This window comes from Penicillium cinerascens (assembly GCF_028974065.1).
Source record: "Penicillium cinerascens strain IBT 15544 chromosome Unknown contig_1_segment0_segment0, whole genome shotgun sequence".
Classification (NCBI taxonomy): domain Eukaryota; kingdom Fungi; phylum Ascomycota; class Eurotiomycetes; order Eurotiales; family Aspergillaceae; genus Penicillium; species Penicillium cinerascens.
The window spans coordinates 2,839,086-2,862,639 of NW_026695287.1; the positions used below are offsets into that span (position 1 = coordinate 2,839,086).

At 50.5% G+C, this 23,554-nt stretch overlaps 10 protein-coding genes across 10 annotated transcripts; 8 read left to right on the plus strand and 2 right to left on the minus strand.

Annotated features, from left to right (window-relative positions):
* Window positions 1-1,270: 1,270 nt before the first annotated feature.
* On the plus strand, window positions 1,271-2,839 carry N7498_002612 (sugar porter family MFS transporter; the record flags this gene model as incomplete). Its single annotated transcript, XM_058449674.1, has 1 exon — window positions 1,271-2,839. One exon carries the CDS (start codon window positions 1,271-1,273, stop codon window positions 2,837-2,839), a length of 1,569 nt encoding a protein of 522 aa, XP_058312018.1.
* A 2,102-nt stretch (window positions 2,840-4,941) lies between these two features.
* Window positions 4,942-5,582, plus strand: N7498_002613 (uncharacterized protein; the record flags this gene model as incomplete). The annotated part of the gene is made up of 2 exons (XM_058449675.1): window positions 4,942-5,193; window positions 5,253-5,582. 2 exons carry the CDS (start codon window positions 4,942-4,944, stop codon window positions 5,580-5,582), a joined length of 582 nt encoding a protein of 193 aa, XP_058312019.1.
* A 940-nt stretch (window positions 5,583-6,522) lies between these two features.
* On the plus strand, window positions 6,523-7,572 carry N7498_002614 (uncharacterized protein; the record flags this gene model as incomplete). Its single annotated transcript, XM_058449676.1, has 2 exons — window positions 6,523-6,947; window positions 7,011-7,572. The coding sequence occupies 2 exons, from the start codon at window positions 6,523-6,525 to the stop codon at window positions 7,570-7,572; spliced, it is 987 nt and encodes a 328-aa protein (XP_058312020.1).
* A 380-nt stretch (window positions 7,573-7,952) lies between these two features.
* N7498_002615 (PAS-associated C-terminal) lies at window positions 7,953-9,846 on the minus strand (the record flags this gene model as incomplete). Its single annotated transcript, XM_058449677.1, has 3 exons — window positions 7,953-8,848; window positions 8,902-9,599; window positions 9,647-9,846. The coding sequence occupies 3 exons, from the start codon at window positions 9,844-9,846 to the stop codon at window positions 7,953-7,955; spliced, it is 1,794 nt and encodes a 597-aa protein (XP_058312021.1).
* Window positions 9,847-11,424: 1,578 nt separating this feature from the next.
* N7498_002616 (oxidoreductase, short chain dehydrogenase/reductase family) lies at window positions 11,425-12,231 on the plus strand (the record flags this gene model as incomplete). The annotated part of the gene is made up of 1 exon (XM_058449678.1): window positions 11,425-12,231. One exon carries the CDS (start codon window positions 11,425-11,427, stop codon window positions 12,229-12,231), a length of 807 nt encoding a protein of 268 aa, XP_058312022.1.
* Window positions 12,232-12,542: 311 nt separating this feature from the next.
* Window positions 12,543-13,802, plus strand: N7498_002617 (Saf4/Yju2 family protein; the record flags this gene model as incomplete). Its single annotated transcript, XM_058449679.1, has 3 exons — window positions 12,543-12,555; window positions 12,609-12,618; window positions 12,680-13,802. The coding sequence occupies 3 exons, from the start codon at window positions 12,543-12,545 to the stop codon at window positions 13,800-13,802; spliced, it is 1,146 nt and encodes a 381-aa protein (XP_058312023.1).
* Window positions 13,803-13,964: 162 nt separating this feature from the next.
* N7498_002618 (serine/threonine-protein phosphatase 2A activator) lies at window positions 13,965-15,496 on the minus strand (the record flags this gene model as incomplete). The annotated part of the gene is made up of 3 exons (XM_058449680.1): window positions 13,965-14,402; window positions 14,458-14,809; window positions 14,865-15,496. The coding sequence occupies 3 exons, from the start codon at window positions 15,494-15,496 to the stop codon at window positions 13,965-13,967; spliced, it is 1,422 nt and encodes a 473-aa protein (XP_058312024.1).
* A 54-nt stretch (window positions 15,497-15,550) lies between these two features.
* Window positions 15,551-17,273, plus strand: N7498_002619 (uncharacterized protein; the record flags this gene model as incomplete). The annotated part of the gene is made up of 3 exons (XM_058449681.1): window positions 15,551-15,581; window positions 15,610-17,058; window positions 17,122-17,273. The coding sequence occupies 3 exons, from the start codon at window positions 15,551-15,553 to the stop codon at window positions 17,271-17,273; spliced, it is 1,632 nt and encodes a 543-aa protein (XP_058312025.1).
* Window positions 17,274-18,554: 1,281 nt separating this feature from the next.
* N7498_002620 (M protein repeat protein) lies at window positions 18,555-22,505 on the plus strand (the record flags this gene model as incomplete). The annotated part of the gene is made up of 3 exons (XM_058449682.1): window positions 18,555-22,136; window positions 22,238-22,308; window positions 22,367-22,505. 3 exons carry the CDS (start codon window positions 18,555-18,557, stop codon window positions 22,503-22,505), a joined length of 3,792 nt encoding a protein of 1,263 aa, XP_058312026.1.
* A 641-nt stretch (window positions 22,506-23,146) lies between these two features.
* Window positions 23,147-23,375, plus strand: N7498_002621 (uncharacterized protein; the record flags this gene model as incomplete). Its single annotated transcript, XM_058449683.1, has 2 exons — window positions 23,147-23,168; window positions 23,224-23,375. 2 exons carry the CDS (start codon window positions 23,147-23,149, stop codon window positions 23,373-23,375), a joined length of 174 nt encoding a protein of 57 aa, XP_058312027.1.
* Between the last annotated feature and the right edge of the window lie 179 nt (window positions 23,376-23,554).

Genomic DNA, 23,554 nt, shown 5'->3' on the forward strand with positions numbered 1-23,554 from the left:
TGGGGTTTAAATTTGATTTACTAAAACAGAGATAGGAGATAGAGCTGCTGTTAAATCTCTTGTTCATCCGAAACAGGCCACTTGAGAGCCTCATCAACATTGATGAAAAAGGGTTTCCAATGAGGCGTCTGCTGGTCAACCACGCATGACCCAATGACACCGAAAGATAGACTGCGACGTAGAAATATGAACCATTAACAGGACCACCTGAGATGGATGCTTCGCCTGGATTAATGTTTCCAGATCTTTGATCCATCTCAGGACAGCCATACTAGCGAAATCAAATCTGTCGCTTGATTAATCACCTTTAACCGAATCCCCGTTAACAAATGATGCCTTTCTAGGCATTTACTTCAAGACGTGGAGGGAATGTAGAGAAACTCCGCGACAGGCGGCACAAAGGATTTTGATGAGGCTCGGGTATTATTGCACTTCGTCCTTCCATGGCGGCATGCTTGCATCCGAGGGTAGGTCGCACATTCACAAAAACGTCTTCATTTCTGGGGTCCTCGCCAGTCAACATGTGAGATCAGGGATTCCTGGTTGTCCGAAAGGGAGGCATTTGATTGTATCTAAGACAGGTTTGACGTCTCCATAAGGGTTGAAGCACAGTCTCGCACCTGGCAGGTTTCATGGATCATTCAAAGAGCAGAGGCCTGGCCACAAACGGTAATTAAAGTTCAGCGGAGTTTCGGAGAAGCGCAAAGACCGCCTCGTGATGCTTATTCCACTGCTTTAGTCTTGGTGCACGCATGACAAGTTTGCCCTCTCCCAATCTGGTTAGTCACAGGCTGTCAATATGGAAAATTTTGATTTTATTCGCCACGCCCTTTGACGAAGTCTCCAGTTCCTCCTTTTTTCTCTTCCCCAGACTGGGGACACATATTCCGGTGCGGGGCAAACCATCTCGGCTTGGTCGAGAGCTGACACTAGTCTGGATTTGGAGACTAATCCGGCAGTCATATCGTCGGCTCATCACAAGTGGCCCGTGCTAATACGTCCCACGAAAAAGGTTCAGGGGTGTTCAGGCTTTCGAATACGTGATTAGGCTAGTCCTTTGCTATGTATAGCCTGTAGCACAAAATGGAAGACCAAACCCCAGAGTCGAGTCAAGCCATTCAAGCCTCAGTGCCATCTCCCTTGCGGAATCACGGATGTATGTGATGGAAAGCTGATATAAAAGGTTCAGAATCACGGCAATCTCAGCTTTCGTCGACGCGTTAAAAATCTTCCTACCTTGCATATTCAACAGGTAGACCCCGTGATCAAGATGGCTCCCCACGACGAGAAGCCAACGACTGAGGTTCACGACCGTCCCGTTGATATCCCTAGTGAATGGAACCTTCAACGTGTCTTGCCAAATACCGAAAAACCGTGGTACAAGCAGCGCCATCTTTTACTCCTCAATCTTGGGATGGTCATTCCCTATCTATCATCGACCACCAATGGTTATGATGGATCTATGCTCAACGGTCTGCAGTCGATGTCACAGTGGCAAACCTCCTTTGGCAATCCAACCGGTACCCGCTTGGGCTCACTTTCCAATGGCGTGATATTTGGTCAGATCCTCGCTTTTCCAATTGCTCCTTGGCTCTGTGATCACACCGGCCGACGGTTCCCTATCTTCATCGGATCGGCACTCCTAGTCATAGGAGCCATTCTTCAATGTGCCGCCCAGAACTATGCTATGTTTTTGGTCTCACGTATGGTGATTGGATTCGGTGGTTTAATTGCTGTCGAAGCGTCGCCGATGCTAGTCAGTGAATTAGCGTATCCGACACATCGACCTGTGTTAGTCGGCTACTACAACAACCTATGGTACCTTGGGTCATTGCTCGCTGCATGGATCACATACGGAACCTACTTTATGGGCCCTAATATTTCATGGGCTTGGCGCATTCCCTCCCTCCTTCAGGGATTTTTTCCTCTGTTGCAGGTCCTCTTTGTCTACCTTCTTCCTGAGTCGCCGCGTTACCTCGTGCAGAAAGATCGGTATGACGAAGCCCGAAAAGTCTTAACGAAGTATCACGCTGGTGGAGACGAGAACTCGCCTCTAGTAGACTTCGAGATGCAACAGATTATCTTGACAATCCAGGCCTCGAAGGAAACTAAGTCTGGCTATCGAAAATTCCTTAGTACGCGGGGCAACCTACATCGCCTTTTGATCATCATTACAGTCCCTTGCATGATGCAGCTCTCGGGTAACGGTCTGATCGCATATTACCTACACCTTATTCTCAACTCGATTGGCTTCACCTCGGATCCCCAACAGCTCCGAATCAACGGAGGACTAGCAGTTTTCAACTTTGGAGTCTCGATCATCCTATCCTCATTTATGGAAGCTGCCGGTCGGCGACGGTTATTCCTCATTTCGACAATAGGAATGTTGGCTTGCTACGTGATATGGACAATTCTGTCCGCAATCAACCAACAAAGAGGCTTTCATGACACTGGTCTGGGCACTGGCGTTATCGTCATGATATTTATGTATCAGCTCTTCTATAACGCCGGTCTGAACGGGCCGCCCTGGGTCTATATCACTGAAGTACTTCCTACGCATCTCCGTGCGAAAGGAACTAATATCATGCAAATAGCGTCGACATGTGTTATTCTATTCAATGGTTATGCGAACCCCATTGCAATGGATGCAATCAGCTGGAAGTACTACATTGTTTACTGCTGTGTGATTGCTGCTGAGTTTGCGCTTGTCTATTTCTGCTTCCCCGAAACCAAGGGTTACAGTTTGGAAGAAGTTGCGTTGATTTTTGATGGAGAGAAGGCTTTCGGTGAGGTCTCTGAGAAAAGCTCTGGTGAAAAACAGAACCTGGGCGAAGTTTGAGTTACTTGTCGTGGGATTGGAACCTTGTCGAAGGAGCTATCTGATTGTCTGCCTGTGTAATTTCAACTGAATCTGAAGTTGAAGACGAATTATATTCTTTTATTGCAGGATACCATTCATAACCTGGCAGACATTATCTTTGTGTATATAATTGCATATGTTATATTTCCACTGTGACGCACATGGATGACGTTCAGTCTAGCTATATCTGGCTTAAGCAGTTTCACAATGCATTTCGCGTTATGGTTTGTGGAAGTTTCTCTTCATAAAGTATGGAAGCCAATTTCGAATATTGTTGTACTGTCCTCTATTTCAAGGTCGATGGGCGCAACGCGCACGTCTTCCAGTGAAATACTGCCAAGAAAAAGGCTCAGGGGCCGAGTAATATAACTTAAAAAAGCCTGACGCTGGATATTCTGCACTCCCGGATCCTGCAGAACGCGAGGAAGCCTAACTATCATCTTCCTCCATACTTCGAATCGCACTCATGAAGAACGTAAAACCTTTTATTCTCTATCAAAGGCCCCACGATATGGTTAATTGGAGCTTTGAACAAAGAATGGACACAGAATATTATCGAAGAGTAGCGTTTGGGTTCTACGAGGGCTGGTCAAATATGAGGTATACTTGACTTCTGCCAATCCACGGAAACTATCACCTGAAATGAACAAATATCAACCAAGAAAATGACATCACGAGGACAAAGAAAAATAAAAGAGTAGCACCCGCAAGGCCAGGGCTAAATAGACTGCAAAGGTGTCGAACAATAAAAATGCTGGACACAAGGATGAAATTACCTCACTGACTTTACATTTAATCAACCTTCACCTTCAGTATCCACATGCTTCAAAGTGTCTTGATCCAATGAACAGATTTATCCCTGGATGACGAGCCGCTCTGCACAGCCACTGCGGGGTAAGTGGATTAGTCCATGAATTAATTTTTTGTTTCACGCCGAGGAAAACACGTCTCCGTCAAGGTCTTTTTCTCTCTTTGTGGTGGAGTATTTCTTTCCTTTCGCAGGCTTCAAAAAGGAGAATCCGTATCAACATGTCCACATTGGGCCCTGAGATATGGTACCTCGTTTTCCAAACTGTGAGTTTCGACATGACCGTGATGTTCATTGTACCTGATCGTTCAGCTGGATACCCGACATGACTTGAGAAACGTGTGTCAAGTATGCAAGTCTTTTAACGCTTTGGCGTCACCTGTCTTGTACAGGTCGATCATTCTCCGCACATCAAGACCAAAGCCGAGAGGCAGACGTCGTCTAGCACATTGGATCAAAGACCAAGCTCGTACTAAAAATAACTCAGGCGAATCCAGCCTTCTTTCACGCCTTCTAAATGGGCCAAATGAGCGACTGCGAAGATTTGTCCGCGTTGTTGAGTTGGGGCAAGAAAGGTACTCAAGGGATATCCCAAAACTCTTTAGGCCTTACGGTGATTCTCAAACGGTTCTGGTCCGATTGATCGAGGCCTTATCGAACCTTGAAAGTCTCTGGTGAGATCCCCTACGCTGGCCATGATCCCTCCCTAGGTTTGCTAATGTGCCTTTGAAGTCTGAAGGAAGCATTTCCGTTGTCTGTGGATGTAATAGACGCGCTTTGCAAACACGAGAATTCTGTTGCCGTTCATTTACTTGGCGAGCGAGGTAGTACGCAAGTAGAACGCCAGGTACCATGTGTTCAAAGTTTGAACACTCGCGTTCGTGTTTATTCACGTGGAATGGAGATTGGGAAACCTTCACTGGCTCTTCATGAACTTTTCTTTGCTTACCCGAACCTAAAGGATCTATCCGTTGGTCTTGACTTTTACCGAAGTAGAGGGCCCAGGGGAGGCAGTCCTCTACCCGAACCAGTTACAAGAATTGAGTCCCTTGCTTTAGGCGAGTCCGACTTTTTCCCTCCCATTCAAAGTCTCGCTTTAAGTGACTACCACGTTGGTTCGGAAGAATGGAAGCTTTGGGAAAATAAATTTCCTTGGGCTAGCTTGAAATCTCTTGCTTTGGGCCCGGTACCGAGTCATTCTTTTCTGCAGCAAATCAATGGCTATACGCGGAATTTGTCAAGGTTCGAAATTTACGCCTACAGCAGTCTAGAAATGCACATTTGTCCGGAATTGAATGACTTTTTGCTGTCTTTTGACACCCTTGAGGTGCTCGCTGTGAAACAATGCTGGCCGTCTCTCGAAGCAATTGTCCACCATTCAAATCTCAAAAAACTCACTTTCCATGCCACCGAAAATAGAGAGAGGAAACGGCATTTACTGGACCTAGAGGATCTTGAGTTCCTCGACAGAATGTGCACTGGACTCGAGTTTCTGGAGATCGATATTCGCCGAGAAGATGAATGGGTGAGTTTACTCCATGACACATCAAATCCTTGCTCAAAGATCTAACTTTTTGAATTTAGCCCGTAAATATCATAGCGGTCCTTGCGAGAGGATTTGCTAATCTTCGTGAGCTGAGGTTTCACGTTGGGCTTGATATTCACCGGGGAAACATCGAACCAACTCTCACCAAAATCACCGCCAATGAATTCGTCGAGGTTTTGCTATGTCACAGACTCTCCACTTCAAAGCTGAAACGTGTCATACTCAAGACTGGTGAGAATCTACGTGACTTCCGAGACGTGAAGCCTAGATACGCGAGAGAGGAAGAGGATTGTGCGGCTGAATTCGAGATACGGGCTCCTCATGATGGCATAGGCGAGTGGGTAGTCGAAGAGCGTACTATCGAATAAAAATTTTGCCCTGGTTGGGTTATGTGGACCCATTATTTACTCAAAATGGGATATGCGAAATAGTATAGTCCTGTCTTGTTGGTCTTGCGATGCGGCCGATCTCCTCACTAGACAACTTCAGCATTTGTCCAGGCAAGCATTTTGCCGTAAAATGCTTGCCCTCGGCTGGCTGAATATTCTTGGAGAGATGATCCGATCGTGAGCGCAACACTGCTGGTAGGTTCCGGATTGTACACATTCAACCCCTTCACTAACGCAAGTATGATCAGTCTTGGGTCCGTGAATTGTCAACCTTTTGTACTGGCCTCCAGGGGGAGTCAGTTGTCCTTCAATTTCACTTCCCTTTCCATATGGCATGGTGCATCAATATAGTTAAAGTGTATTGCTGTCACAATCAACACTTATTTCGTTGTTTCAGTTATAGGATTGCCACCCTCAGTAGAGCTCTAGCATGTGTTGGCAATATATCCCTGTGCTTGGAATGAACATTCATTTTGTTTACCGGAGCAAGAACAGTTTCGTGTGCTGCAGGGGCCGTAGAATTTCAGCGGTATGCGGAGGGATGATCGGTTAACTTCAGCCTCGGGCGCCAAACCCACGCGCCGGGCCAATCGGATGAACGAATGTAGCGCTCGCGAACGACCCTGTCATAGATAAAACGAAACAGAAACCTCTAGCTAAATGGGGGTGGCTAATCTTATTGCTATTAATATGTTGGACACGATACTTGCCATACTGGGCCTTTTGGTATCCTCAAGCTCATACCCGACTACGTTTTTCTCACTTGCTACCTACTGTCTCTTTTGAATACTTATACATGCAAGTTTCGATTCGGTTTTAATTTTTCACTCTTTATCTCTCTACCACTTGAATCCGCGTGGTCCATTGAGCTCATAATCTTAATGGCCGCAGGCCTGTCTTTGAACTTGGAATTCTTGACATGGAGAAATCCGAAACCCCTTACCCATTCGAATACGACAGTCATAAAAGTTATGGAGATCTTGAAGTCATCCCGGGATATGTAATGGAAGCCAGAAGAAGCCACAGTGGGCTACAGGGTGACTCTCAATCGGAGGCGGGAAGGGGTTACGGAAATCTCGAAGTTGTTCCTGAAAATGGGAAGGAGGTCGTATACAACTGCGATGCTCCAATTTGGGTGTCCGGTCCAGGTAGAGGTTTTGGGAGACTTGAGGAGACCACAGCCAACAATGGACTGCGAAAAGGCTCGATATGTGGACTACAACCTCCAACTTTCTGGATTTTACTAGTGGTTATAGTATTAGTGATTGGTGGCGCCGTCGGTGGAGGAATTGGAGGAGCATTGGCCGTTCGAAATCGAGACGGCGCGTCTCCAACAAGTGGAAGGTAAGTTTCTTTTCTTCGTCTTGCATTTGAACAATTGCCCGGATCTGACCGTCGTGTGTTCAGCAATACCAATCCTAGTACGACGTTATCGAGCAACACTGGCACGATCACCGCAACTTCATTACCCATAACATCATCTTCATTACCCATAATATCATCTGCATTGCCCATAACATCGTCTGCATCCGGCACCACTACAATTGCCACCGCATCAACAACTTCCTCGGCACCCGTTACCTCGGGCACAACAGGGTTAGCAGCAAACCCATGTCCCGGGCAGAACCTAACGACGATTCAAGGATCGGATGACTCGATTTTCACATTGCTATGCAGCGTCGACTGGCCCAATGGGGAGAATTCGGCATACGGCAACGAGACAGTCACCGATTTGAGCATCCCAACGACTGCATATACGTTGAAAGAATGCATTGCGGACTGCATAGACTTTAATACCGCAGCACCAGATGAGTCACCCTGCAGAGCCGTTGTATATGCTGCCAACCTGACGGCTTCATTTGACGGCGGGCAAGGTGGGAATTGCTTCCTGAAGAATACTGTCGGCAGATACTTTCCTAGTTCGGATACTTCGATGGCTGCTGGGATCTTGGGAGGGGGTAGTTTCTAGCTTAGATTTCCTCAAGTAAATATTGGCTATTCGAAGCAATCATGAAGAATATGTGCGAACTGACGGGTGCTACAGTATTTCTTTTCCAGGTTTAAACTGAACTCACTCTAGCTCTCTCCCAAACAACGTGCGCTCTCTCTGATCGTAGCATTCATTACCGCATCTGTTACGTCGTCATTTGCGCACTTATACAAGTGGATGAATCTAATGCTATTTATCACCAAGATTGAATGAGGTTTATCAACAAGATTGAATGTAGTTTACGCAGAACTGAATCCAGAAGTATTCGTATTTCCTTCCAGAACTCCATGCCAAGTGCAATAACGCCATCAGTATCATACAATATACAAGAACGTGAAAAGTTCTCAAGATCAAAAGATTTAGTGGCTGGGCCAGTTTCCTTTCCAGTGCACAGAATGCTCATCATCGTCATCAATAACAACCACCATCCACACACCGACCTCTCCGTTGTTGGCCAGTAGTGGTGTGCAGTGGATCCAGCGATAACGTCCCTCTCCGCTGTTGAAACGGGTTACCCACTTGATGCGGGCTGTAACACTGCGACCTGCTATCATGGCGTGGAGAATGCTGTCGCGCTTTTCACCGGTGTCGCCGATGCGGGAGAGGAATGACGATTGCAGCATACCGGGAATCTGAAGAGAGGGAGAGGTGAAGAGGACTCGGAGAGAGGGGTATGGGCGAACGAGGAGATAGTGTTTGTAGACTCCCGTGAGGGATGCGCTGGGTGAAGACGTCTTGACGCTCATTCGAGGCTCGAATTCATGGTCGGCACTGCCTGGGATATAGAGGCGGCTATTGTTCGGATTGATATCGTCAAGGACAGGCTGGAAGAGGTTACCTCCGTGCGCATGAACGTTTTGCAGCTCGCGCGGACTGAACAGTTCACCCAGCTGCTGAAACTCGGTCTTTTCTTTCTTCCATTCTGATTCGTTTTCGGGGTTCTCTTTGCGCGCCTTCAATTCTCGGAGTGAGCCCATTTCTGCGCTGTCCATGGCCAGACCTGAGACGTCAATTTGCGCTCCAATGAAGTAGCGGATTTTGCCGTGGCTGTCGCACAGAGGGGCACACTGGAGAAGGTTCATGAAAGGTGTGCCGTCGCGGCGGTAGTTGAGGAAAAGCTCGGAGTGGTGGCGTCCGTCTTGAATTCCTTCGCGAATACGTCGAACACTGTTTGGGTTGGTCTTGGGGCCCTGTAAGAAACGGCAGTTTCGGCCGAGCACATAGTCCATGCCGTATTGTGTGGTTCGGTGGAATTCTAAATACCATGTCAGCTTCAATTCGAGATATCTAGCAAATTGATGCAGTTACCTCCGGACGCGAAGATAATGGGGTTATCGGGGCGGGACGGGTCTGTCAAGCAGAACACCTCCGCGAGGGCGTCGGATGTGCCTTGGAACTTTTCTGGGAGAGTGCCTCGCACACGCTCTTCAACGACCTTGCTAGTTATACTGATGCAAGTGGAAGTGATGAACGCCGGCAATTCCTCCGCAGTCAAGGCTTCCAATGCATCCTGCACACGTGTCTCGAGCGCCGAATTCGCAGTATCGCCAACCGGTTGCTTTGCGTTCTTGACACCGGCGGTGGGGACATCCACCGACAACCGAACAAGCGAATTGGCATACTGGAGCGCCTTCAATGCCTTGCTGGTATTGAGATAGTAGGTCAACACAGGAATGGACATGGGGCGCTCCGCCACAAGGAAATCGCGAAAACGGGCCAGATAGCGCGGGTTGGTCAAGATCATCAACATGTGCTCAGAGCAGAACATGGTATCGGCTTGGCGCTCGAGGGAGTGTAGGGGAGTTCCGTCGCCCTCGTACGGAGCGACGAGGTCAAAGGACCCGTCTCCGATCTCCTCATTAACTGGGTTGAATTGTTCGGAGCCATCGTAAGGGTTTTTCGCTTGAAGAAGAGGCAGCTCATTTACGTAGAAATTGCGATGCCGTGACTTGTCCGAGGTCTGAGAACGGATCTCATCTGCGTCGTAATGGTTGGGTGGGGAGGTACTGATCCATTAGCCACACTCACTTTCCGATGCGATTGTCGCACTCACCATTGTTGGTCCAGCGTGTCCCGGGGCTTGTGCTCCTCAGGGTCAAACTGCTCCCGAGGCTCATTGGGTGGTGTGCCGAGCTGTTGGTTGATGTACTCGGACTTGGTGTCGATAATCTCATCGAGTACGATGGTGGAAGGGTACGAGAGCGACGAGCTTCCCCGGGCCGGTCGGTTGTCGGGGATGTCGGGGATGTCCATGATGACTATGCGCAAGTGTTTGAGATTCTTATTTCCGCTGGACCTCGGGGACCAGGGTCTTTAAAGAATCGAAGTGATTATCGGCCATGATGAGATTGCATGGCCTAGAGGCATGCCATCGATCTATTGAATCCTATCCACGGTTCCCTTGTCTAAGACGGGCGAATGAATTGCTTTGACGTGGTAAAGCTGGTGAGATCAGCGCGGCTCCATATTCGCAGGCAGGCCGATCTAGTGATCGATCGGACGATCGCCAGGGCCACGAGCCGGGCAGCACGAGGGATCAGAGGCCGGGGAGAACGATGATGTCAAAGCCGCGAGGCACAATCCCGAAGTGGGTCGACAGATGTAGCCAAGTGCCGTGTCTAACAATCGCCGTCTCCTCTCCTTTCTTCAATTCGGTGGTCAACAGAGGCTCCCTAGCTTATAATGTTCTCTTTATGCAGGCAGAAGAGACACAGAGATAGGAAAAAGAGAAACGGAAACAGGCTGAAGAACGTCGGAATAAGGCTGAAAATCAAAGGAGACGGGGGGCAGAGAACGCAATCAATAACCTTTTTTTGGAATAACTCGGTGCTTCCCAGCCGACAGACGGAAATCCTTTGCATCGGTAAACCCAAGCCATTGCATAATATTTGGATGCGTAAGAGTGAGTTATCGAGGAACGAATCCCATCTGATCTTCAAAATTGCCATCTTACGTTGCTGAACGGCTCAAGACACACGTGAGATGTACGCCAGTGCACATTTGAAATGTTCATCGGGAATTTTCTGCCAATAGTAACTTAACTCAAACTTCCTGGGATTCCTTGAAGCGATATTTAGTACCCCTTTTCTCGGCCGAGGGGCTCCCTCGGATACCTCTGAATCCTCTTTTGGGTCTTTTAACGGCCTGCTTCAGTTGTAATCAATTTACCACGAAAGGAAATGTGCCCACTAGACCAACTTTCAACTAAACCAGCTCTTCAGTGTCTGCGTATTACCAAGAGTCATTGATGAAACGTGACGACCTGGAATGTCTTTTTAGGATGAGCTTTCCAGAAAGTGGCTACGCGATCGGCAATGCAGCGTTCACGCTTCATGAGCTTCTCGAGGACGATACGCTCACTCTGACCGTCTCGTTCAACCTCATTTTAGCGCTCGTCACACGAGGTGGTAAACCTGGGATCGAATCCTAGTTTTTCTTCATTCATGCAGAGAAAATTGAGGGTGGTGGTCACGAATTGGAGGGCACCTTCTTTGTTGCTATCGAAACGTTCCGAAGCTATACAACATCCGCACGTTCGAGCGGCGCAATTGTTGGTCCGGCGGGCAGATTGTTCAGGATGAGAACCGCGTGGGGTGATGTGTGGGCCAATGACATGTCCTATAACATGTACCAAAGACCCCGGTGGAATGAACATTATTAATGATTTTTGAAGAAACCCGGCTCACGACGGAGTTAAACGTGGAGCTTAGCCTCAACCTACTTTTATCTCCGCCGACTTCAACGTCGACTTATAAAATGGATGCCAGACCCCAGCAGATAGTTCATTAAATGTGATCAATTCCTTGAATAACACAAAATCAGATATACAACATGGCCACACCATCTCTCAAATATACCAACAAACTTGCGGGACAGCGAGTCCTGATTTTTGGTGGAACCTCCGGAATCGGATTCGGCGTTGCCGAAGCCGCTCTCGAGCACGGAGCCAACCTGGTCATCGCAAGCTCCAAGCAAAGCAAACTGGACAAGACCGTTGAGAGATTGAAGGAAGCCTACCCGACCCAGACTCAAAAGCAGACCATCACCACCCACGTCTGCGATCTTTCCGATGCCGCCAACCTCGACGCCAACTTCGAGGCTCTTTTCCAGGCCGCTACTGTCGGCGGTACCGTCAAGCTGAACCACGTCGTCACCACTGCCGGCGATGCTCTACAGCTCCCTCCCCTCACCGGTATCACAGCCGATGTGGTGCAGACCGGTATGAATGTGCGCTTCATCGCACCAGCCGTCATGGCCAAGTACATTCAGAAGTACGTGGAGAACTCGCCAGCAAGCTCATTCACCATGACCGGAGGCTTGCGTGGCCGTAAGCCTGCCCCTGGCTGGTCTCTCGCGACTGCTGTGAGTTCTGCGGCAGAGGGCCTTGCTAGAGGACTGGCTCTGGACCTCAAACCGATCCGTGTCAATGTAGTTTCGCCTGGTGCGGTATACACCGAGCTGTTTAGTGGGTTCCCTAAGGAGCAACTCGATGTCATGCTGCAGATGTTCAAGGATGGATCTACCACCAACACTGTTGGTAGACCGGAGGATTTAGCAGAGAGCTATATCTACTTGATGAAGGATCAGTTCGTCACGGGCAGCGTCATCGAGTCAAACGGCGGAGCTCTACTAGTGTAAATGATCTTGGATAATTGCGAACGACTTCAGTCCCTTTCACATCAGGAATTACATTTTGTTTCACCACGCAGTGACTGTGCTCGATTTTGTACACGCTGAGTAAGCTACATTTTTATGCCCGTTAGTTAACTCCGCGTGCCACGCCTGATTCCGCGGCTCTGAGACATTTTGTTCTCTGCAGGCAGCGCACTGATTCAGAAGGGCGGGCTGTCAATAGTCCCTACAGGGCCCAAATCGTTCTCTGTCGTCATTCTCATCATATCCACTTGGTTTTGCATAACACATTTGAGCTAGGACAGCCACCCACCAAGATGCAGGGCTTCAGTAAGTCGCAACCCCACCATCGCGCAAGAAAGACAAGCTGACATGTACAACAGATATGGGACGGTTCGTCGCGATAGCCTCATACATACTCCTTTGAGATTTCCTTTACTGACTGATTCGGCAGGTATGTCCCACCGGACCAAGAAGGCCTTACGTCTGCGAACAAGTTAGCCGGCAAACACCCCCTCGGCGCCCGCGCCCGCCACCTACACACCACCGGCGCATTAATTGTCCGCTTCGAGATGCCATTCGCGGTATGGTGCACAACATGCAAACCGAACGAGACCATAATCGGCCAAGGCGTCCGCTTCAACGCCGAGAAGAAGAAAGTCGGAAACTACCACTCCACTCCGATCTACAGCTTCCGCATGAAGCACACCGTATGTGGAGGATGGATTGAGATCCGAACAGACCCGCAAAATACGGCCTACGTCGTGGTGGAAGGTGGAAGGAAACGAGACACAGGAGAAAACAAGGAACTGCAACCGGGTGAAATTGCCATTCGACCGGGTTTTGCACAGCAGGACCCGGCTGAGAAGGATCCGTTTGCGAAGCTGGAGGGGAAGGTCGAGGACAAGCAGCGAGCGCGAACGGAGGCGAGCCGCATCTTGGAGTTGCAGGAGCGTCAGAGTCGTGACTGGGATGATCCTTATGAGAAATCGAAGCGGCTGAGACGCTCGTTCCGCTCGGAGAGAAAGGGGCTTGAGAAGTTGGAGGCGAATCGGGAAGCTTTGAAGGACAAGATGAGTCTTGGGATTGATCTCGTTGATGAGACCGAGGGTGACCGCCAACGCGCGGGCATGGTTGATTTTGGCGATGATCAGACGACTGCTGTGGGAGTTACGGCGGCGCGTGCGACTCGAATTCGGCCCATGTTCGAAAAGAAGATCGCAAGGGAGTCCCCGGAGTCGAAATTTCGTGACAAGAGCAAGCGTGTGGCTTCACGAACGCGGACGACTGATATGATCGCGCAACGGAAGACCTCCCTGCGGAATGAGTTGACGGGGAACACGCGTGCAGCGGTGGATCCTTTTCTCAACGACGTTGGGGATGAGCAGAGTATTTGGAGACCGAGCATAAAACGCAAGAAACCTTCTTCTACAACTGGTCCAGAGGCGACCGCGAAGGTCGACGCCAGCTGTTCGAAAGAAGCTACAGCAGTCACCGTCACACCGAAATCAGCCACTGGCCCGACAACACTAGCACCACCATCAGCGCTGGTGGGTTATTCCTCAGACACTGAGTAGTTGGAAGCCGATGCGGCAGACTGTTTATACATTTGATACCCCCGGTGCGTTAGAATTGTTTTTGGGCGCTTTAAAATTTATGAAATACATGGGACCATTGAATAATCATCATGCGCAGTTTTTTCCTGCCATTTGAGCTAGATTGGGTATCACTATCGTGTCTTATTTCGCCCAGGGTGCCTTCGTAGGCGCATCCCCGCCGGGTGGCGGCGGAGCTTGTGTACTTGCCCAGGGAGCTCTGGTAGGGGCCATTGGACCTGGAGGCATCTGTGAAGTATCCGGTAGCGTCATAGTTGATCCGGGGCCCGGCCTTGCTGTAGCCCATGGTGCTGCTGTTGGTCCCATTGGGGGTGCCCGAGTGCCAGCCCCGGCGGTTGCCCACGGTGCTTTGGTCCCCGCGTCTACGTTCGGCCGAGCTGTAGGACCGTGGCCAGCATCTGGAACGGCCGGGCGGCCCTGTGGACCAGAGGTTGCGTGAACAGTCGTAGGGGGAGGAATAGCGTTAGGGTCACGGTCGAAGCTGAAAAGGGATCCGAATGGGAAATGCTGCACGACCGGGAATTTCGATAGAACCTCTGCGCTGAACATTTTTACCATGCCCTGGAAAAATCTGTCAGCTGAAATAATGCAGTAACATTGACACACTGGGACTTACCTTATTTATCTTGCCCCAGCCAGCTCGAATCCCTGAAATGTCATACAGCATCGGACTATGTTCCCAGAATGGGCCTTTCTTGACATCATAGATGAATCCAATGGCTGAGAAGTATAAATTTGTTTTCCTCTCTCGTTCCACAATATTTGTCTTGGTAATTCCGGCTGGATCGGGTGCATCCGGCAATGAGCCCTCTTCTGGAGTTAAGTCGGATTCGTTAATGGCCGGTGAGAATTGAGCCGATCCCAGGATATAGGGAACGAATGAGTGATCGTCAAGTCCCCAGACTCCATGGGAGCCAGCGGGTTCAAGAGAGTATGTTCTGATCAGGGTTCTGATGAGTTCCAGGTATCTGTACCACAAGTCAGAACATTCCGGGATTTCTCAGTTGCTCGGGCTTTTCTCACGGTTCTATCACGCCAAGTACGATGGCTCTCTCCTCGACTCCAAAGTCGGCTTTAGGGAATCCATTAAGTTTCCAAATTGCCGCCAGGAAGGCGATGAAGCTCAACTCATGGCCGGTACCGTAGTCCAATCTCAGACCACTGCCCCAGCTGCCCAGGAAGTAGGCCTTCAACTCCGATTCTGCGGTGGGACCGTCGGCATCGGCAGAGGGCATATCTAAGAGCTCTGCGGGCAGAAATTCCCTGAGCAAGTCGGAAGCTCGGGTCTCCAGAACTTCATGCCACTTCCTGAAGCTGATGTTTCCAAATCGCCGTGGCCCAGTGTCCGGCGGAACCTCCTCTACAATATCCTCGAGCTTCGAAAGGAGGCCCTGCAGCTGTCGGACGGGAGCGGAGAATTGCACTGCATCGGTGCCCAGCGGCCATGTTTGAGCAGCACCGTCTGGAATTTTCGTAGGGAACATTGATCGGTTCAACTGGAGCAAAAAGGTCATAATATCCGTGTAGGCTTTTGAGGAGAGGAAGTCCGACACATCTTGGCCATCGTGGATTCTCTTGACGGGCGCGATGAAATTGTGAGGAGCTCCAGGGTCCAATTTCGGCAGGACACGAACTGGTCGACCGTCCGCACTCATATTGAAGGTGAAGTTTGAAAGCGGGAGGTCGTGGAAGCTGGAGGGGAAAGCGGGATGACGACGTGCCCGAGTCTCCACCCGAGCTGTTTATCAGCTCTCCACCTCCCTTGCAGCGTTTGCTCCCCGGCGGCGTACCCTCAATTTACGTGATGGCGCCCCCCCCAAAAAGCGAAGGGCGCGCCGCACCGAGCCATGGACTGTTCTCAACAATGTCAATAACCCGGATGCCAGCACGAGCACTGCCAGCAAGGCGCCCAAAAGAAGACACACCACCCATCGCGCGAATGTCTACGATCTTCCAGTCTCCCCTTCGCCTGAACCTCAGCCTGAACCCGAGGTTGCACCCGAAACACCCAAAAGAACACTTCGCAGTGGCCTGAGAAGCCGCAATGAACGCCGCTCGACGCCTGGGCCCGATTTATCTCATGGTGAAGACGACCACGGCGGGTCATCTGCGGAGGATGCGCAGCCGGATGAAGCTCCAGAGTTGAGCGAAGACGAGGCTAGCGCAGACGAAGACGAAAGCAACGAGCTTATTGTCAATGACGAGTCGGAGGAGTTAGGCAGCGATCGTTCACCTGGAAACTTGAACCTCTTCTCCAGTGACCGCGACGCGAACAGTGACCAGAATGACTCGCCTGACTCCCCAAACCCTTCTATCCCAGAGACACCACCACCTCCACAAACCCAGCCAAAAAGCAATCTTCCACCAAATTTTTTTGAACAGTTTGAAAATCCATCCGATCATGAAATGTCCGATCAAGATGAAAATCAAGTTGAAAAGAGTCCCCAAGGCTCCATTCAAGAGCTTCTTGATAATCAGCTCTCTGAAACACAGTTCTTTTCTCAAACACAAAATGAAACCGAGGCTGACCGAAGCTACCGCCGTGATCTGCGAATCTGGTTCGACCAGGAGATCAAGGAATCTAATTTGAAGAATGATTGGGAAACCATATTCGAAAACAGAAAAAGGTTCAGAAAGCATGTCACGCGCCCTATGCCAGACGTCTTGGATGATTCGCGAGATATCGTTGCGGAGCTTCAACAAACCTACAAACAGGTTGTAGCGGAGAGTTATTTATCATCCGATCTACATAGGGAACTCCGAAATCTCAAGGATTCGTTATATGTGGAACTTTGGCGATTGAGTGACGCCGCGATGTGGAAGTCTGGAAACGAGGCAACCGCGTGGCAAATCGATCAATTTCAAGCGCACATTATACCCAAAATCATCAATCTGCTCCCTTCCAGCTTCAAGGTGTATCGAACATTGGGTTATACAGCAAGTTCTCAACTCCAGGATACCCTTTTCTTGCTGATACAATGCGGTCTTCGGATTAAGGATGTGGTCGCCTCGCGATACCTGATTAAGGAGGATGGGTTTCAAAATGCGTGTGATTGGACTCGAGCCATTCATATCCCGTTGAGGCATATTCTCAAGGATCTCAAGCAGAGAAGGCCGACCGAGGAGTCCAAAATCATCCACGTTCGATTGCAACAAGAGCAGACATGGACCCGAGAGGAAGAAGATACGCTTCTCAATGGGCTGCAGCAATACTCTGGTGAGTGTTTCCTATTACTCGTTCTAGTGGTACACGACGGGCTAACCTTGATTGTAATTCCAGGAGATAATCGGTATGTGTTGATCAAGCGTCACCTGGGGCATCAACTCCTTCGCCGGAGCCTTGGAGATCTAAGGTCGCAGGCCAAGGAGCTTTCCAACAAAGCTCGTCATTATGGCGTTCTCGATCAATTTCCTTGGTTTGAGGACATTTGATGTTTCGCCCACCTAAGCATGTCGGATGTTTAGCAAATGGAGTTACATTGTTGTGTTTGCGGGCGTGTTTTTCTTATTGATTCAACTGCAATATACCCTACGGACTAGACGAGTCATGTCTATTTGTCTTTGACTTATCATACTTCTATATAACGAATAATTAAAAGAATCAATATTCATCACAGGCAAATAACTGAGGTCTCAAGTATGCAGATTTGGCCATGGTTCTGATGGTTCGGGCAGAGGCGTGAACCATGGATGAGATTGTTTTGGTCAAACAAAAGCGCGTCGGGTGCGTTTCAGGGGCTCGCACACGCGTTTATTTTGCACCCAAATAGGATTGCATAGTTACCCCGATATAGGCGAATCTAGGGATATGCAGCAGACCTTATGTGACTACTCGTGCAGCAAATGAATCTGGGGAAAAGTTTAAATGTGATCGGCACCTTGGACACCTCCCTTTAACATGGCAGCGTAGTTGGTTTTCAATAGATACTATAAGACCGTACACTCGATGCACCCGATGTACTCGATGCTAAGCTGGAACATGGTGAAAATCGAGCAATTCGTATCAGCTCAGCCTTAGGGGTATACAGTATAGTTAAGGCGACTCTGAGACCAGTGCGCGTGCATGGAGCAGCGACGATCCTCCCCCTCCTCCGAGACACCGCTTTCACTTTTCCCGCTTCTCTCCTTTTCCCTCTTTGCCTTTGCTTCGTTCGAGCATCTTTTGCGCCCTTTGTGACTCTTGTTACTTTCCTTTTCTTCCCGGTCACAAGTTTGGTGGAACGTCAGCTATTTTGCTGAGGACCATCTTTCCTTCGACAAACCCCCCTGAAGCTTCCGAAGCAACCTGCGCGCGGCGCGTAAGTACTACCCTTAATTTTCTTGAACCCAATCACTCGATATCGCACGAAATACTCTTTAAGTATCCTATTCTTCGATTGTATCCCTTCGGATCCGCTCACGGCTGCAATTTGCCATGTCGGAAGACAATGGATGGCGTTTGCCGCGGTTGTCAATTCCCGGTTGTCCCGAGCTTGAGAGCTTGAGATACAGGATTATAGCCATGCATGGCCCCCTGTTGCTGTGCTCGGGCTCAAGAGAACATCCTGCATTGCAACCAATTCGATACTCGGTCTTTTTGTCTTTGTTTGTCAGGTTCTAATTAATCTCTTTTCTTTCTAGACCCCTTTTCTGTACATTTGATTTTTTGCGCCTCCATTTGTCCTTCGGCCTACAATTACGCCTCGCCAACCATAAATACCCCAATTGATAAATATGTCATCAACCGAAGACCCCGTCCCGGTTGCCGTTGACGCGGATGTCGAAATCGCACCCCCGGCTACTCCGGTAGATTCGACGGTGCTTTCGGGCAGCGAAGATGCCAGCAAGTCCAGCCCCGAGGCATCCAAGGAAAACGCCCCAGTGTCTCCGGCCAAAACTGCCACTAGCACCACTTCCGCATCCAAGCGTCCAGTGTCGAGCTCGACGACCGCGAAACGGCCCACTTCCTCCTCAACGGCCACGTCAAAGACCGCGACCTCGACCACGCGCGGCACAACTTCTTCTACTAGCTCGCTAAGCAAGCCTCCGACTCGCCCAACGGCAACTTCCGCCACTCGGAAGCCTTTGAGCACATCTACATCCTCATCTCATCGGTCCCGGCCGTCCATCAGCAGCTCTGCGGATGAGAAGCCTCAGTCGATTGCGAGCTCCGGCGACGAAAAGCGTGGGATCTCGAGCACCGCTAAGCGCATGTCTATGGCGGGCACAGCTTCCACTCGCGCCCCTTTGAAAACGTCCTCAACGCTAGACCGCAGATCGAGCGTCGCTGGCTCAAGTTTGGAGAAGAAGCCGGCTACTAGCACCACCGCATCCCGTACCGCTACTTCCACTGGCAAACCTGTTGGTCGTCTCACCTCTGCGACTGCGCCCGCCAGTAGGACTGCTACATCGACTACTGCGACGCGGACTGCGACTCGGCCCTCGACGGCGTCTACTACTACTACTCGACCAACCACTTCATCGGCGACGGATCCTAAGAAGCGGTTGAGTACTCTGTCCAGCGCAACCAGACCTGCTGGTGACTCTGAGAAGTTACAGGCTCTCCAGTCCAAGCTTACGGAGAGTGAGGAGACCGTTACCAGCCTCAAGGCCGAGCTCGAAGCCGTCAACGAGAAGCTGAGCAAGCTATCTGTCTCGGGAGAGGATGGCGCCAAGAATGGTGAGGCTACCGAGTCCGCCCGTGCGGAGCATGCGGCAGAGCTTGAGAAGCTGACTTCTGCCCATGCGGATGAGCTTCAATCCCTACAGGTGCGCCTGGAGGAGGCGGAGTCCCAACGGAAGGAGCTTGAAGAAAAGTCCCAGAGGGAATTGGAGGAGGCCAAGCAGTCTGCTTCTGCCTCGGGCGATAACGAGATGGCTATCGCTCTTGAAGAACTCAAGGGTACCCATAAGGCTCAGTTGGATGCCATCCAGAAGGAGCTCGCAGATTACAAGGTTGCGGCTACGGCATTCGAGGAACAGATCAACAACCTGAAGTCCGAACTCGAGTCGCAGAAGGCCGGCCAAGAAGAGGAGAAGGCGCTGGCTCTCGATAGCCTTGAGCGCGAGCTGAAGGGCCGCGATCAAGTGATCGATAATCTCAACAACGAATTCCAAAAGATGAGCACTTCCAAGGATCAAGAGATCAACGCCGCCAAGGAATCTGCCAATACCTCCATTTCTGGGTTACAGATGCAAATTACTTCGCTGGAAGCCAAGCTTGCCGAGGCCGAGTCTGCTAGTAAGCAGTCGGAGCAGACTACAAGCTCGCTGACCGAGAAGGAGAAGGAGATTAGCGATCTCAAGCAGACCCTTGAGAGGCTCCAGGGCGAACTCCAGGAGGCCCGGGATGGCGCTACTAATGACCTTAGCTCTAAGGTGAAGGATCTGGAGGCTTCACACGAAGCCGCAGTTGCGAACCTGAAGGCAGAGCATGACAGCGCATTGAGCTCTCTTTCCGCATCTCACGCCAAGGAGCTTGCTCTCGCCAAGGCTGCCGCCGAGTCGACTGGCACCGAGCACTCCCAGCAGCTCCAGGAGCTTCGCGAGTCGTTGGATTCTGCCAAGTCCGCCACCCAGGGCGAGCACGAACGTGCTATTTCGGAACTGAAGGCTGCGCACGAGGCTGAGCTTAAGTCTGTCCAAGAGAAGTTCGAGGCATCCGAGAAGGCTCTTGCTGATTATCGCACCGCACTCGAGGAGGGCAAGGCTTCTGCTCAGGAGGATGCTATTAGGGAAATTGATGCTCTTCGCCACAAGGTCGAATCCCTGGAAACCCTGCTGTCGACCGGATCGGGTGAGATCAAGGCTCTGCAGCACGAAGTTCAGGCTAAACAAGCCGAGGCTGAGCAGTTGTACAGCAGTTTGAAGGATGTTGAGAGCCAGTTCAAGTCGAAGGATGCCCAACAAGATAGCAAGCTGAAGGAGCAGGATAGCAAGATGAAGGCGTTGGAAGACAAGGCCGCTGAAGCTACTCGACTCCTGGACGAGCAGACCGCGCAAGCTACTGTTGTTTCGGAGAAGCATGCCCAGGAACTGCAGGCCCTGAAGGCCGACCATGCTACTGAACTTGAGCGCGTCAAGCAGGAGGCTTCTGGTTCCAACCAGGGTGCTCTGGGTGAGCTTCAGCAGAAGCACGACGATCTGGTTTCCAAGATCAAGGAGCTCGAGTCTACCCACGCCACTCGAGTTCAGTCGCTTGAGGCCGAGTTGAAGTCGACTTTGGAACGCCATGCTGGGGAGGTTGCCACTCACACTGAATCGCGTGAGAAGCAGACCTCTGAGTTGCAAAAGCATTTCGGTGAGACAGAGGCCAAGTTGCAAGCTGAAATCGAGGCACTGCGGGCTTCGAGCAAGACCGAGCAGGAATCTCACGCCAAGCAACTTGTTGAGCTCCAGAAGGGCTTCGAGCAGACCAAGACCAAGCTGCAGAATGAGCTTCAGGCTATCCAGACCTCCAAGGCAGCTGACGCTGATGCCGAACACGGAAAGGCTATCGAGGAGCTCCTTACCCTCCAGGAGGCCAAGGTGGCTGGGGTGAAAGACCAACTTGAGGCATCGCACAATGCCAAGATCGATGAACTCACGAAGGCTCACCAAGCTGCTCTAGCTAATGTCAACGAACAGCTTTCTCAGGCCAAGGCGGCTAATCTGGATACGTCTGTACTCGATGGCTTGAAGGCTACCATTGCAGAGCTCGAGCAAAAGCTCACCGCTTCGGAGAAGACACATGCTACGGCTCAAGAAACGGCTGTTTCTGCTTCGCGTGAGCTCCAGGAAAAGCACGCTGCCGAGATTTCCAGGATTCAGGCTGCCCACATCGAGCTCGGCAAGAAGCATGATGCCGCCATCACCCAGGTCGAAGAGCTGCAGAAATCCGCTGCGACCTCGAGTAGCAGCAAATCGGAGTTGGACTCTGCCTTGAAGCAGCTTTCTCAATACCGCGAAGAGTATGAGGCACTGAAGACGAAGCACACCAATTCTAGCGAAGAGCTGGAAGAATATCGGGCCAACGCCAAGGCCATGGAAGAGAAACTCGCCGCCGGTGAACGTGACCTTGGTGAGCAAATTGACAAGAACATGCAACTGCTCAACCAACTGGGCGACGTCGACGCAGCAATTTCCGGCAGCCGTCGCCGGGTCCGTGAGCTCGAGGCCGAACTGGCTGCATTGAAGGCTTCCAACGACAAGAGCTCCTCGTCTGGGCTAGCAGCCAGCAAATGGGCGTCGGCAGAAGAGGGTGACGAAACTGCTGAAGGGGGAGGTCCAGCCGCAGAAGGTGAGGACCTTGACCTTGGTTCATCGATTGAGGGAACGGTGGGAGATCCCCGTTTGAAGACCTACTCCTCATATTTGCCCTTTTTTCATCCATTTACATGAAAACTTATCCGTACAAAAACTAATCGTTTTCTGCGTAGATGGCAAGCATTCAGGAACAGATTAAGCACATCCGCTCTTCGAATGACGAGTGGTACGATGAGCACCGAAAGTCAGTTCCAACCCCCCCGGATTCTTTTCCATCCCCTACTCACCCTTGTCACATGCAGACTCATCGGCGAATTGGCCCAACTTTCCCGCCGAGCGACCCCAGACTCCCGAAGCCTCTCATCTACTCCTCGCCATGAGCTCACATCCGCCCCCGAATCGGAAAATGGTCGTCAGCTAGAGGTTCCCTCTGCACGGTAATTTCCGTCACGGCGCTCTGGATGCGTTGGCCTTGTGCTGGCGCTTATATGAGTTTCTTTTGTTCGATCATGTTTCACTCGTTCCATGTCGTGACTTCGCTGTATGTAATAGGACCCAGGATACCCTGTTTATGGTGGGACTTTATCCGCCTCTCATGTTTAATACGTTTTATTGCTTAAAGCCATAGACTGGTCTGCCTTTCGCGGCTGGTCGTTGGGTATACATTGAACCTCCCTAATTTTCTTCTCTTCCGTCATGTTCATGGATCTTCAGCTCTTAATGTCAAAATCAGCCAACGTCCTGACCTGGAACAAGTTAGTGGAAACTATACAATTAGCAGCGCTGTAAGAACCGTATTCGAGGCGCACCGGCCAGCTCTCACCATCTGTTCAACTGTGGCTTTCAGTTATTTCTTGACGAGTCTCAAGTAGCTCGTATACTGGACCGTAACAACCGGGCAATACTCGAAGGTGAACGCGTCCCGCGGAAGGAAGGATCCTACCCGGTGTCATGACATCCGGTCACCTCGACTGAACTTCCTCCTCTACAACTCGTCCAAAACAAAGACACGTCTGGTTCCTCTCAACTTCAAAGACCTAAGACAGGACGCACATCTATTCCTTCCCCGCGGGTTCTACAAAATGCCCATTACCGACTCCCTTGGTACGTCGCGCGTCTGTCCTATACGAACAGCTTCCGAGTTCTAATTCCGCTTCAGCGCCGTCCTGCACCCCGGCTGAGCGGGCAGTCGTCAAATCCTACGGCAGTTGGACCAACTTTATGTTGTCTTTCGGCCTGAAGCCTTGGAACGATGAAGATCTTGTGGAGGCAAAGAGGATCCTGGCTGCTCTTGCCAGTGACGGCAACTGAAGGGCGTGTTTTCAGTTGATGGGAATGGCGGGAGATGGGAATGGCGGGAGATGGGTACGAACACCGAGAAAGTGTGTCATGTCTGAAGTGTCTTCGCCTATTGCTTCAAGCTCAACCCGATTAGCTTTACGCAGGTTGCTTGATGGCTCGGGCATGAATATTGATATCAAAGAGGGTAT